This window comes from Martes martes (assembly GCF_963455335.1).
Source record: "Martes martes genome assembly, chromosome: 4".
In the NCBI taxonomy this organism is placed as follows: domain Eukaryota; kingdom Metazoa; phylum Chordata; class Mammalia; order Carnivora; family Mustelidae; genus Martes; species Martes martes.
In genome coordinates this window covers 93,857,288-93,870,923 of record NC_137891.1, presented here as the reverse complement: position 1 = coordinate 93,870,923, position 13,636 = coordinate 93,857,288, and the positions used below count along the sequence as shown (strand labels likewise).

The 13,636-nt window shown below is 45.5% G+C and overlaps 1 protein-coding gene across 1 annotated transcript in view; it reads right to left on the bottom strand.

The window, feature by feature from the left end:
* Positions 1-4,471: 4,471 nt before the first annotated feature.
* CASQ2 (calsequestrin 2) overlaps positions 4,472-13,636 on the bottom strand; it is a 62,991-nt gene continuing 53,826 nt past the window's right edge. Inside the window, exons 9-11 of the mRNA XM_080800877.1 lie at positions 10,997-11,097; positions 8,836-8,910; positions 4,472-7,248 (exon numbers count right to left, since the gene is read on the bottom strand). Coding sequence (XP_080657003.1) covers positions 7,030-7,248; positions 8,836-8,910; positions 10,997-11,097 — 395 coding nt within the window. The 3' untranslated portion in view covers positions 4,472-7,029. The remainder of the gene's footprint in view (positions 7,249-8,835; positions 8,911-10,996; positions 11,098-13,636) is intronic.

The following is a 13,636-nucleotide window of genomic DNA, read 5'->3' as shown; positions in this document are numbered from 1 at the left end:
TTTAAAAAGAACTTGATAGGGGCACCTGAGTGGCTCAGTGGGTTAAAGCCTCTGCCTTCGGCTCAGGTCATGATCCCAGAGTCCTGGGATGCATCGGGCTCTCTGTTCAGCAGGAAGCCTGCTTCCCTTCCTCTCCCTCTGCCTGTCTCTCTGCCTACTTGTGACCTCTGTCTTTCAAACAAATAAATAAAATCTTAAAAAAAAAAAAAAAAGAACTTGATAATATGAGAAAGAAATGTTGGCGGGGTGGGATGGGGGCATCTGGGAGGCTCAGTGGGTATAGCATGTGACTCTTGACCTCATGAGTTCAAGCCCCACATTGGGTGTGGAGCCTACTGGAAATAAAATTAATTTAAAAAAAAGAAAAGAAATGGAACTTGGCTTCTGCTATACTTAGCTATTTTATTTTATCTGCATAGAGTACTGATAGTGCTCAAATTCTTACCTATTCCATGGACAGGAACTAGAGAAAGCAATCGATTTGAAGATTTATTGTATAGATTATCGTAAACTGTTTCTCTGGGCCATCGGCCATGACGTGCACAATTTATATCTGCAAAGCAAACCCTGCTAGGGAAAAGATTCGAGTTGTCTGCAGACATAAACCAAGGACTCTTCTCTTTTTCATTCATTACCCGTCATATAGCTATAGAGTTTTGGAAGAGTTTTCCGACAACCAGATGATAAACGATCAGATTATGGAAGTGGAGCAAGGGATATCAGGATGGCACCCATTAAGTCACTGCGCACACACCCAAGGCCAGAGACAGGGCCCCTCCCCCCCCCCACAGCGGCAGAGCAATGGGCAGTATCCCAGCTTCCAGGGAGACTTGGCAATTCCCTGTCGGTGTCAAAACGTCATTCAAGCATCTTCTAGGTAGATATACAGGCTAGTGTGGACATGGAAAAACAAAACTATACTTGACCTCTGGCTGTGTTCTCTGTACTTACGTCTGGATGTGTAACTGAGGTTGTGAGAATTTTAATAGTTCAGACAAAAAGATGATAACACAAGGTACCTGAAACAGTTTTCTTTTCTAGACGTTTGCCCAGGCCTCTGATCTCACCCACTCATTTTTGCCTTCTGGGATCTGCATTTGTTAAACAAGCCTTGAATATTTGAGTGAATGAGTAAATGAGAATGAGATGGCTTACTCTGTGTGGAAGCTACCACCTATAACCTAATCATATATGATTATTTTATGGGAATCATTGGGATTTTGAAGGATCCTAGGGTTAACAGTAGGAATTCTAGCCATCACTACTCTGAAGAGTTCAGGTTGGTAAAATACCAGATTAATTCAAAAGAGGTCCTTAATTTACCTTGCAAACATTTGGGTGGGCCAGCAGATACATTAAAATAAGTGAGTGGGCACTTAGGTGGCTGTTGGCATTCTGTTCCCAGAGGGTGGGGCCTGGGACTTCTGCTGTCATCCCCATGCTGCTTTGCTTGCCATCATGACACCTATATTTCTAGGAGACTTTGCTGACCTGAGTAAAGAACACCGCACATCGGAAACTCCCCACTGCACCAAAGAGATTCTGTGTTCTAAGTTTTTTTTAATCCCAATTTGTTATTCTAAGCAGATCTGAAAAGATGATAGATACCATTGCCAAAAAGGTCCTGATTGACTTTTGATAGTCACTGGCATATTTTTAATGGTACTAAGAGCTTTTGATAATCACTAGCACATTCTTCGTGGTACTAATCACTGTTAAATTAGCTTTACATAGGGCTTAGAGAGTACTTAGTCAACTTGTCAACTAAGTACTCTCTTAGTCAAACAAGTTGACTAAGTACCTATCAGAATATAGGCACTGAGGATAGAATGGAAGCCGCTAAAGCCTTTTCCCTAAGCTTGCTTTCAGACTAGCAGGGGGAGGAAGACATACATGCATGATAAATTGTGATTTCTGTAAGAGAGCTCTGTACACAGTACAGTGCTGAGGCTCAGTGCTCGAGGGGGCCAATTCACCTGGGATATGACTGAAACAGGCACAGAATGTACCTGACTTCACACCTCAGGTAATATAGTTGGGGGTTTGCCAGGCAGGTGCAGATGGGAAAGGACAGGCATTCTAGTAGATAGAAGAGCATGAGCCAAGGCTTGACATTATAAGCAGCCAGGCAGTTTCTCTCAACTTCTGGTTCTAAGTGTAGAGGAGGCAGGTGGCTGGGAGGCTTTGTGAGAGATGAGGCTGGTAAAGTGGACAAAAAGCAGCTCACACAGACCTTGCGTGCCCTGCAAAGGAAATTGGCTTTTACCAATTTCTTTCTACACCTGCCCCCCTAGCCTGGTGCTAGGGGTGCTGACCCAACTTCTGCTAAAATGACAACTGGGTGCTATAATCCCAAATGAGGCTTGTGGCCACCATAATTCCAAGACAGATACTCCATGTACACAGTAGAAATTGCCCCATTCAGTCTGATGCTTTGCTAATCCAGGAACCCAGACATCGCCAGCATCAGCATCAGCCCTACTCAGACTTTGCTTTCCTCAAAGGGAGGAGAGACACTTTAAGGACTTTGGTTTTTACAAGACCCATCCCGTTGTTTCTCCTCCTCAACCTCCCACCACACAGCCCAGCTCTACATTCGGTAGCCAACAATCGTTCCATTCATAGCTCACTCTTTGGCCTCTTAGTCTTAAAACAAAAAAAAATTGTTAAGCACCTACTAGGAGTAAAGAACCATTAAAGAATTTTAAGCATGTGTGTGACATGATCAGCTTCTCATTTCAGAAAGATCACTTGATCACAGCAGTGAGGCGGGAGAGCCGTTGGAACCTTGCGGCAAGCCAGGTGAGAGACCGTAAAGCCTCAGTAACACAGTAGGGGTGGGCGAGAGGGGAGCACGACACCTGTTCCCTATTCAATGCGGAAGCGGGACACAACAAATGGCTCTAAGGCTTCCGGCTCGAGTGAGCATTGTTGGAGGAGGTTGTCTCTTCCCTACCCCACTGCTTCTATGAAGAAAGATCTTTTCCGGACTGCTGCTGGCCTTTTGCCTAAACCTTACTCCCATCCAGAGATAGAGTGAGTTACCTGATTAGGGGGCAATAGCCCTTTGTCCGTGTTTCTTGGGGTGAAGCTCTTGGTGTGAAGTAATAATCGAAAGTCCAGTTTTTTCTCCTCCCTTTCATCCTTGCCCACTGAGCAGCAATGGCCTGGGTCTGCTCTACAAGTTTGATTCCCTTGGGTGGCCTGCAATTAGAGGTAGGAAGCTGGGAAGCCCATTTTCCTCATCTCTAAGTCTCCAAATTGCTCTTCTTCTATGATAACAGTGATTATTAATTATTATTAATAATTACTAATGTTACACTGCTGACTTCTTGACCTAATTTTGGGGAGATCTTTAACCCCCAAAGCTGTGTTGATCCGAGGTCCCTATGGGAACTCCAGATGAAGCTGTCCAGGAGAGACAGTTGGGGTGAGGGCTTTGGAAACAGGAGAGCCTGGCTAGAGAAAGAAGACGTTGGTAACCACCGGCTGGGTGAGATGACCTTAGGTTATGGTCAAGCTTCGGTCCCTGCCCTGGCTTGTGTCAGTCCCCGGTGACCCTTTCTAAAATACAGACTGTCAGGCCCCAGCTCTGGAGGTGGCATGTCACGGTGTCTGGGCTGGTGACAGGCATCTGTGTTTTCTAAGTAAGTTCAGCAGACAATATTCTGATGCTCACTGAGCAGAGTTGAGACACCCTGGTGAGAGTGGGAAGTTGGAGGGCAGAGCCCCAGGACCCATCTGCACTTAGGAAGCATGTGTGTGTCTGCACATATCAGAGATTGTTGATCAAAAGCTACTTAGTAATGATCTATGACAAGTGACATTATTACCAGTGTGGGCCTCTTGCAGTGTTAGAGCTAGGGCCTAGACAGTACATAGCCTTATTATGGAAAAGATAAGTTTGTTTCTAGTGATGAGATGTTATTTTTTAAAAATACACTGAGTGGGGGTGCCCAGGTAGCCCAAGTCAGTTGGGCATCTGACTCTTGGTTTTGGCTCAGGTCGTGATCTCAGGGTCCTTGGATCAGGCCCCACATCAGGCCCCAGGCTCAACAAGGCATCTGTTTCTCCCTTTCCCTCTCCTCCTCCCCCCATATGCATGTGTGTGGTCTTTCTCAAATAAATAAATATCTTCTTAAAAAATACACTGACAATGATCGTGCATTCTTGATAATACAATGATGTCCCCCCCCAACAGGATGGCAAGTCCTTGCAGTTTTAATTAGCCTCCATTTCCAATACGGGATAAGGTAATTATGACCTCCAGAAGGAAAAGAGAAAGAGTATCTTGGCATAAGCTATGAAAAGGATTATGGGAAATTCACTTGAGTCCATCTCAAGACACTATCTGAGGAAAAGAAATGGAATCCTTTGACTGATTAACTTAAGGAATTTAATTTCATCAAAATCCTTGATCTAAGTATAAAAATGGGGTTATGCTTATATTCCTTTATTTTTTTTTAAAGATTTTATTTATTTGACAGACAGAGATCACAAGTAGGCAGAGAGGCAGGCAGAGAGAGAGGGTGATACAAGCTCCCTGCTGAGCAGAGAGCCCAATGCGGGACTCGATCCGAGGACCCTGAGATCATGACCTGAGCCAAAGGCAGAGGCTTAAGCCACTGAGCCACCCAAGTACCCCTATACTCCTTTAAAGTGATTGTGTGACCCTGGGAGAATTTCTTGGGCCTTCTGCAGCTTAGTTTCCTCATCTGCAAAATGGGGGGTAATTACAAGACTTTCATAAGAACTTTGTAAGGGTTGAATGACATAATACCTGTAAACCACATAGCCTAGTGCTCCAGGCACATACCAAACATTCAATAAATACCAGCTTAAAAAGGCTTAGACCAGTGACTAAACAGCACTACTACTTATAGACAGTACTAGCTTACCACTCAGTCTTCTAACATGGGACTACCACGCATTAACTTAATGCATATTACTCAGGCCTCCAGGAACAAGAGATTTTCCTGGGTTGGAGAATAGACCACTTTCATGACAGACCACATTCCTTGGCTATCTGAAAGATTAGCTTCAATGATTGCTTTGAAAATGTACCTCCCCAAGAGCTTATTAGAGGTGTGCTTGGATCTGGCCAGATGGCATCATAGTCCAGCTTGGCAAGTGTCTGCCTCGCTTTGTGAGGGCAAGAAATAAAAATAAGGAGGTCTTGTAATCATTGTTATCCAACAGTGCTGGAGATTATAGGTATTCTGGTTAATCAATTATTCATCCATCGGTTCAATAAATGAGCATCCACTTTGTGCTGGACAGAGTGCTAGCTGCTGAGGATACAAAGATAAATTAATTCCTTGCCTCCAAGAAGCCTACAATTTAGCAAAAGGACAGACAGGTAAATATGCACTGCAATTTAAAGGACAATTTCCATGACTGGGGTATGTGTAAAATGCCCCTTCCGGTCGCCTAGACAAGTGGATACGTGTTGATATCACTCTTCCAATCTGGGACACCATTTAGAGGAGGAGAATTTAGGGCTGAAGGTAGTGAATTGGGGTTTTGCTCTATTGTTTGAATTGCTTGTGCACCCTCCGAACCAAGATGAATGGGTGGGTCTACAACTAAGAGAGTGGTCAAGGTTAGAGACCCAGATTTGGAGGTCATCGGACACAAGTGACAGCTGATGAACATGGATGACAGTACCTTGGAAGAGTGTCAGGGTTGAGAGATACTGTGACACACTATCATTTAAAGGGCAGGAAGAGGAAGAGGGGCCAGAAAGGAAAACAAAGAAGGAACAGAGAGGTAGAACAGGAACCAAGAGAGAATGACAGGATCAGAAAAACCAAGCGAGGATTTTTAAGATAGTCTCAATATTTTCAAAGTTTAAGTTTAATGACAGAGTTAGTTGGCTACTATTCCATAAAAGGATTACTCTATTTCCAAAGAATTTGCACAGTGTCTTACACATGTGTTAAGAGATTGAAAATAAATTAGAACATGATAAATGCACATTTAATGCTAAAACTACGAGCACAATGTAACCTCTAGATAGTTTGGAAGGCACTTTGGGGTTTTCTCAGTGCCTCAGGGCACCATTATGAACTCTAGCTATTGTCCTGCTCAAGTGTGGGAAGGCTGACAAATGGAGCATTGATTGACCTCTGGATAAACCAACTTTCCCTCCCAATGGGAGGGCTCACTCACAGCAACAGAAAAGGGTATCCAGATCCCAGCTCAGGCTAGGAAGCCAGCTGACTCAATCAGGGGCATGAACTCAGCAAGAAAAGCTGAAAACATTTAATCCTTCCAGTTCCTCCACCCCCTTGCCAATCACGTGAGACTTGTCACTAAAGGGAAGTTCAGAAAGCAAATCAACCTCCCATCCCATATCCCAACATACTAAAAATGATTGGGACATCTGTACATGTGTTTCAAGGCCTCCCAATAGCTGTCCAAACACTTGGATCTGAGTTCATAATGGTGTGACATACACTTGACATAATCAGTTTAATAGAGCCAAGAGAACCTGATTTAGAAACTTGTTTTCTAAGGCTGAGCCTCTCCTAGGAGGGAACCTCTTGCCTTAAGGAAGGATTGTCACTGATGTTCTAGGCACAGGGGCTAAATGGATTAATCATGGGTCTCCCTGGGCTCTGACTGTGAGATCACTCTATGCCTTGAGTTTTCCAGCTGTCAATTCTGTTACTGTCACATCAAAGACAACAAGTAAACTTGAGGTTTCAGGGGATTGTTGTCCCCAGACCACCAGGTTCCAGCACGGCCATGACCATGGATGGTCTGGCAAAGAACGAGAGCTTTTCCAAGACAATCAAGACAGTCCACATGGGAATAATTCCCCACTTGTCCCTGCTGAGTGGGATTACTGGGTTTAGAGGCATTTGTTGAATGGTACAGCTCCCAATAAGAAGAGGGTGGGAAGAGGGATAGGAAAAGGGGGAAGGTGCTGGTGGGAAGGGCCGGGGCTGCTTGCTGCCCCCCGGTGCTATCTGCAGGGCAGTGGGCAGCTATGATTGTGCTTTCATCCACCAGCCGGAGTCAGGGCTACTCATCATCATCGTCACTGTCATCATTAGACTCCTCATCAGAATTATCACCATCATCATCATCCTCGTCCTCATCGTCGCCCCCATCAACCCCATCTTCATTGTCATCATCTTCAGTGTTTATCTTTCCAGAAAGCACATCTTCGATCCAGTCCTCCAGCTCCTCGGCTGTGGGCAGGTCATCGTCATCAGGGATCTCCATCCAGACACTGTCAGCCTGCAGTGAGGGACAGAGTGAGTGAGTGAGTGAGTGAGTGAGTGATGGAAGGACCAGCCAGACCGGAGGATTCCGAGCAGCCGGGCCCTGTCATTGGGAACATGTGCACACGGTTTCATGGGAATGCCTCGATGCAGAATGCTATGTGTAGCAGCCTGCTTGTGCAATGTCAAAGGAAGCGTGCGTTCCAGTGTGTGTGTGTGTGTGTGTGTGTGTGTGTGTGTGTGTGTGTGTAATGTGCCCACAGAGGTCTCTGGGGAAGGAGAAGCAGGTATGGAAGTGAGGCTTGGAGGGTTGGCAGGGTATGAGCCAGGCCCAGCATACCAGGACTGGTAGCTGCTCCCGCTCCACCCCTCTTTGAGATGCCATCTTCCCTACCTTCTGCCTTACCCCCCCACACTGAAGTAGTCTCTCCAGATCAGCGGCACTGCCTGGCAGAGTCCCCATCCCACCCTAAACTGCCTGCCCTCCTGATCCCCGCCATTAGGTCTGGAAAGTGCTGGGGGTGGCGGGGGGAAATCAAGTATTATTATGAAATCAAGTATTATCGAAATCAAGTATTATTATGAATCATAACTATATTTGCACTGTTTTTTTCTTCTTATTTCATGACCATATCTACAAGATACCTATGTAATAATAATGACATGTATGATGTATATGATGTTTCTGGTAGGATAGCCATGAAACCAATGTTTCCCTCAGGGAGTGGGACTAAGAAAGAGGTCAGGGGAGTGGGAAATACTTTTCCTTTTCACCATATATATTTTAAATATTCCATTTATAAATGTTTTAACTGGAGTAAATTTTTGACAGTATTAATTATTATTATTAATTTTAAAAAGCAGTGTACAGAATAAATTAATGTAGAATCCCCCAGGTGACCGAACGTCCACCAACAGGATAACAGGACATTGCTAACTGGCCCCCACTCACAAGCATTCCCACCACAATTAATTATGCTTCTAATGACTTCTCTGTGACCATCTCTTTCTGTCCATTATTTATTTGCTCACTATCTGTTGTATTTGTCTTCCCTTCTGTTTTGTTATGATGGAGTTGTATCAGCAGTCAAGACTGAGGTTTAAAATTCCCCACGATCTGCCGGTCTACTACACACCAGCTTTTTCCAACCTTGGTTCCAGCTGTCTGCCTGGTGAGTGGTAGCCCTCCACCTCATTCATGATCTTCCTCCTGCCCCCACCTCATAGCCCCCTCCATCATCCACTGTGCAATGGCAGCTTCACGTGTGGGTTCCTTTGTGTAAGAATAGTTTGTTGTTGGGCCTTAGGAGAAAATACAGGGTGGAAAGTTGGTGGAAATACTTGGGTAGAAAGTTCCAAAGAGTCAGTAAAACAGGATGGGCTGGCCCATAAAGGAAACGTGCCCATGCATTTCCCAGGAAGTGCCCAGTCCTGAAGCCATAGATTGAGACAGATTCAGAGACTAGGCTGGGGACACACAGAGCTTGGGCAAGTCCAAGAGTCCTGCTCATTTCAGGGGAGGCTAGACTCCTATCCATGGGGTCACAATCTGGGCTGCATGGCAGAAAACAGGACAGGCTAGCAGTGACCGGGGTATACTCACATCTGTCACATTCACCACCCCAATCTGTGGCTTGAATAGATCAATCTTGAAAGTCTTTTCCCAATAGGCAACGAGCTGAAACAACAAAAAATAAGATTAGACAGCAGACAGAGGGCATTCCCTGTCAAAGCCACATTTTGTGGCTGGACCCACCTGCCATCCCTTCATCGGTCACCGTTGCTTAAAGGTTTCCAAGACAGCTGTGGGCACTTCAGAAATTGAAGCCTTGGCCTCAGCCCTCAAACACTTTAAATAAGCGTGGAAAAAAAAGAGGTCATAACACCAAATATGAAAACATGTACTATAAAAGCTTCTACAGCTGTAAGGAAGAATGTTACAGAGATGGCCCAATGTCAATTCCCAAATGACCGTGGCTCTTTTATACTTCATGACTGGACAGGGAGCCATTTTCCTTCACTTCTCATTCAATGTCCCATTTAAAAATCCCTTACCTTGCACTACTCAGACCCACAAGATGGCGGGGGAGGGGCTGGTGGTGGAGAAACGGAAGTGCCGTGAAAGTAAAGGGAGGGCTTTTTTTGCAGATCCCAGGCTTGGGATCTGCAGGGACTAATCCCTGACTGGGACAGGGCTAAAGGAATCAGGGGCCATGCAGCTAAGACAATGCAAATAAATGTTCAGTGGCAGAAAGTCTCCAACACAAATAAGTGGCCTGATGGGGAGTGGGGATGGTCAGGAACCTGGATATCCAAACAGTCTAGAGATTTCTCCTTTGCAAACACCAAGGCAAACAAACATACAGAGCAGGTTGGGACACCAGCAGACCATCTGCAAGCTTACACAACAGAACAGTCCAGATAAACTCAAAATATAGCCAGGCAGAGGCTAACTAAAAAGTTATACTAGGGGTGCCTGGTTGGCTCAGTCGGTTAAGCGTCTGCCTTCAGCTCAGGTCATGATTCCAGGGTCCTGGGATCGAGCCCCACATCAGGTTCCCTGCTCAGCTGGGAGTCTGCTTCTCCCTCTGCCCCTCTCCCTGCTCATGTGCGCTCTCTCTCTCAAATAAATAACATCTTTTTTAAAAAGTTACAGTATTTAGGGTCTTATGAGGCCATGACTTTGTTATGATCACCCAAGAATTACTTTCATGATATCTGAAGCATCAGATATCATGAAAGTCTGCCTCTTATTCTGTAAGTAAGACTGGTTTTCAGGACCCTTGAAATCATTCAACTCCCCCAATTGGACTATTTAATCATGATATGATCAGTCAGGTCCTATGCAACAAACAATAATTCCCAGAAGAATTATATCATTTATAACCTAATGATTACTAAACATGTACTGATTACCAGCAGTTAGCTCTACCTAAAGTCTATTGACTGACTAGTAGACAAATCTTTGGCATCAGACAGATCTGGGTTGTGGTATCTCATCTCCCACTTAGTAGCATTGTTTTCATCTGTCAGGTGAGGATTATGACGGTCCCTGCTTCACAGGGTTGATAGGAGGGTTCAATGAGATAGTGGCTGTAAAGAATTTACTATACTTCTAGGCATACAGTATATTGGCTACATCCATTGTCATCACCACTGGGCTCCTGTTCATTCCCTTTAAAATTAAGTATAGTCAAGGCTTTCTGGCCATTGATCACTGACACTAGCAAGAGTCTGGACCTTAAGTTTCTTACACTTTCAACATGCTAGGACCTGGGAGAACACAATGAACAAGACAGAGTCTCTGCTCTCTGAGAGACTGCTCCTGCTCTCCACGAAGTTCTTCACCCTATGCAAAATGGTCAAGTCTAATTTTTATTACTTAGCAACTCAAGTTGCCTATGAATGATGGTCCCCACCCAGAACATGAAAGAGGCTGTAACGAGGGAGGTGGTGGGACAGGGGATAGGAATGGAAGTAGTAGCAGAAGAATCTCACCCAGCTCACTCATGTGGGTGGCTCAGATCCCTGGTCTCCAGGGAGTGAGAGTGGTGGGTCTAACCATGTCAGTGCCAGCACCCAGTATGAAGGTCAATGGTGTTCCACCATGTTGCCAAGGTCTTCCACACAAGATAGGAGTGGTCACTGTGTTTCTGCACATGCTCCTCCTAGTTCACACCCTCCTTCATGCTTCTGGGTCTCACACCGAACACACACACACGAGACTATGAAGGTGACCAAGGCCAGGGCCCAGAGCCACTCACCAGAGGAAAGTCATCCGGGTCGATCCACACAATGCTCAGGTCAGGGTTGTCAGTGTTGTCCCTGGCAACCTGTTTCAGGATTTCCAGGAACTCGTAGCCATCTGAAGCAGGATTCGAGAAGTCTGAGTAACCCCTGTACATACATGGCTTCCGGCATGTGGAGCCAGGAGTGTGGTCTTTCCATGAGAGTTTCTTAGGCCATTTGGTGCACACCCTCAATTATAGGATTATTCTACAAAGTGAGTTGGAGGAGAACTCCAGCCACGAAGCAGCTTACTCAAAGGAAACAATAAAAATTTTAAATAAAAAATATTAAAAGTTCACAGGAAAGTGGATGATTCTTAAAGCCGGGTTCCATTTGCTGATCAGATCAGAAGAACCCCTGACTGGTCCTCAGTGCTCTGCGCCTTCTCTTGAAACCAACAATTTGCTATCCCTCAGAGTTCTACAGACCAAGAACATGTAGCCTGGACCCTTAGTCTTCTGCAACCTGGAATCTGTAAAACCTTCAAACGAAGCTTCTGATTTACAGCTGGTTTCTTAGCTTTGAGATAATAAATGGGGTTTCCCTCCCTCTCTCACCATTTCCTGGTATGCTCTGCCCTCCCTCTCTTCAAGCAGCAGCATTTGTGGCCCCCAGGGGAGGGATGATTCATAAGGAAAGTAGAGACAAGCCCTGTGAGCCTCAAGAACACAATTTTTTTTTAATTAAAAAAAAAACCTAAAGCCTAAACCTTTAAGGACTGGTAGCATAAAATTTATACCATAAACAAAAAGTTTTGGAAGAACATTTAGTAAGAGAAAGCACACCCTAAACCCTCAGCATCCCCATCCCACTCCCAGCTAGAAACAAAGATTCTGGAAAGTCCCTGAGAAGAAGCTCTGCGCCTGTGTATATGTGGGCGTGCATGCGTGCGTGCGTGCGCACAGATGCGAGCCAGGGTGCGCATGTGCATGTGTGTCCACATGCAGAAAGTCCAGCTCCAGGGGATCTCAGAGCATAGGGCACTCATGCTGTGTTTTAGAATGAAACTCTGGGAAATGGAAAGGCCTCCAAATCTTTTGCAGAACCCCTTGGTGCAGGAGCATGAGGGCAGAAAAGTCTGCCAGGAGGCCCCACTGGTTCTCTGTGGCTCTGAACGTGCACGAAGCCATGGCTGGGATGGACAGGACCAGTGGTGGGAACAAGGGCTAGAGGCCACACGGAACCACAGCCGACTCCAACTAGATGTATCCCCCACCTGTCTACGCCTGGGAAGCCTCGAGACAGCAGACCTCTCGGGATGGTGAGGTGAGGTTGGGGGGGCCATCCATGACCAGACCCAGTTCCCACTGGGTAAAATGCAGGTTTGATTCTAGACAGCAAAGTTATATTTCTGGCCTGGTTGAACGTGTGACCTGAAATGTACACCTTCTCTACCAGCAACTTCCCCGACCTGTCTCAGAATTCCCTCTGGCAACTGCTTTTTCTTTGGAAATGTTTCTTCTTTTGCCTGAGGTCCCAGCCACTTTGAGCCCTTCTGTTTAACAAGTCTCTTCTCTTCCCAGGAGCTTTAGCCTTTGTTTGGCTACTTGGGGCCTCTGGGTAAAGGGTTTTCTCTGCACTTCCTCATCTCCTATACATTCCAGGCTAAACGCATGCTATTCTTGGCACTTCTGCTTTGAGTAGGTGTAATCACTTTCAATGTTGCTAATTCCCGACTACTAACTATAAGATCCAGACTGGGCCCCCTCAGCCTTGCTACCTGGTAAGCTACTGGTGGGAGAGAAGAGGCCACAGCCCCTTCCTGCGGAGCTGTGCTCTGCCTGCGTGATTTTTCCATCTGTTGCAGACTCGCAGGTTTCCCCCGATATCTAAAAGTAGAACATTCCTAAGAACCAAAATGTTGTAAAGTGAAGAAGCAATAACATGTCATAAAATCAAAAATCTTCTTGGGGCTTCTTTTCATCAGCAAAAACAGACACTAATGTGGGTATTTTGTAAAAGCAAAGCAACATAATGAGAATGTTGTGAGAGCGAGGGAAGCCTGTGTGTCACTAGTCACCGGGTATGGCAGACACCTGGGGTGAATAGGGCCACAGGTTTTAGAATTCATCATCATCGTGGGAATTGGGTGGAGATGGGGTTGGGGGATATTACTCCTGCCTCCAGAATTCCACCGGCCCCTGCGATCTGAACCTTATAGCTCCTCCTTCTCTGGGCATAGAACTGTGTCAGAACAGGGAATCTGTGGATCATGTGTCATAACACACAGACCACAATGGGAAATTCTCCAAAACACTTTCCATGACTGCTTCCAGGAACCAGAAGGAAGTATTCTAGAAGGTGAGAACCAAATGCAAAAGTGAACTTGATAAATCAGAAATTCATGAAGAGGCTAAAATTCAAAGACACAGACCCTGATTCATGTAGAAAGTACATCTGAGGATCAAAAGACAGGCTTGAATAAAGGGAGGGGAGAAGCCATCCATGCACCCTATTGTAGAGGGACAAAGGCGTCATGAGTACTATAGCTGAACACGCAAGAAAGCAGGGTAGGTTTCTGATAGAAAACCCCACAGAATGTTGGAACTAATGAGAAGGAATGCTGCATATAGAATCTTTTCTGCTCTACATGCTAGAGCAGGTTTGGAGATAAA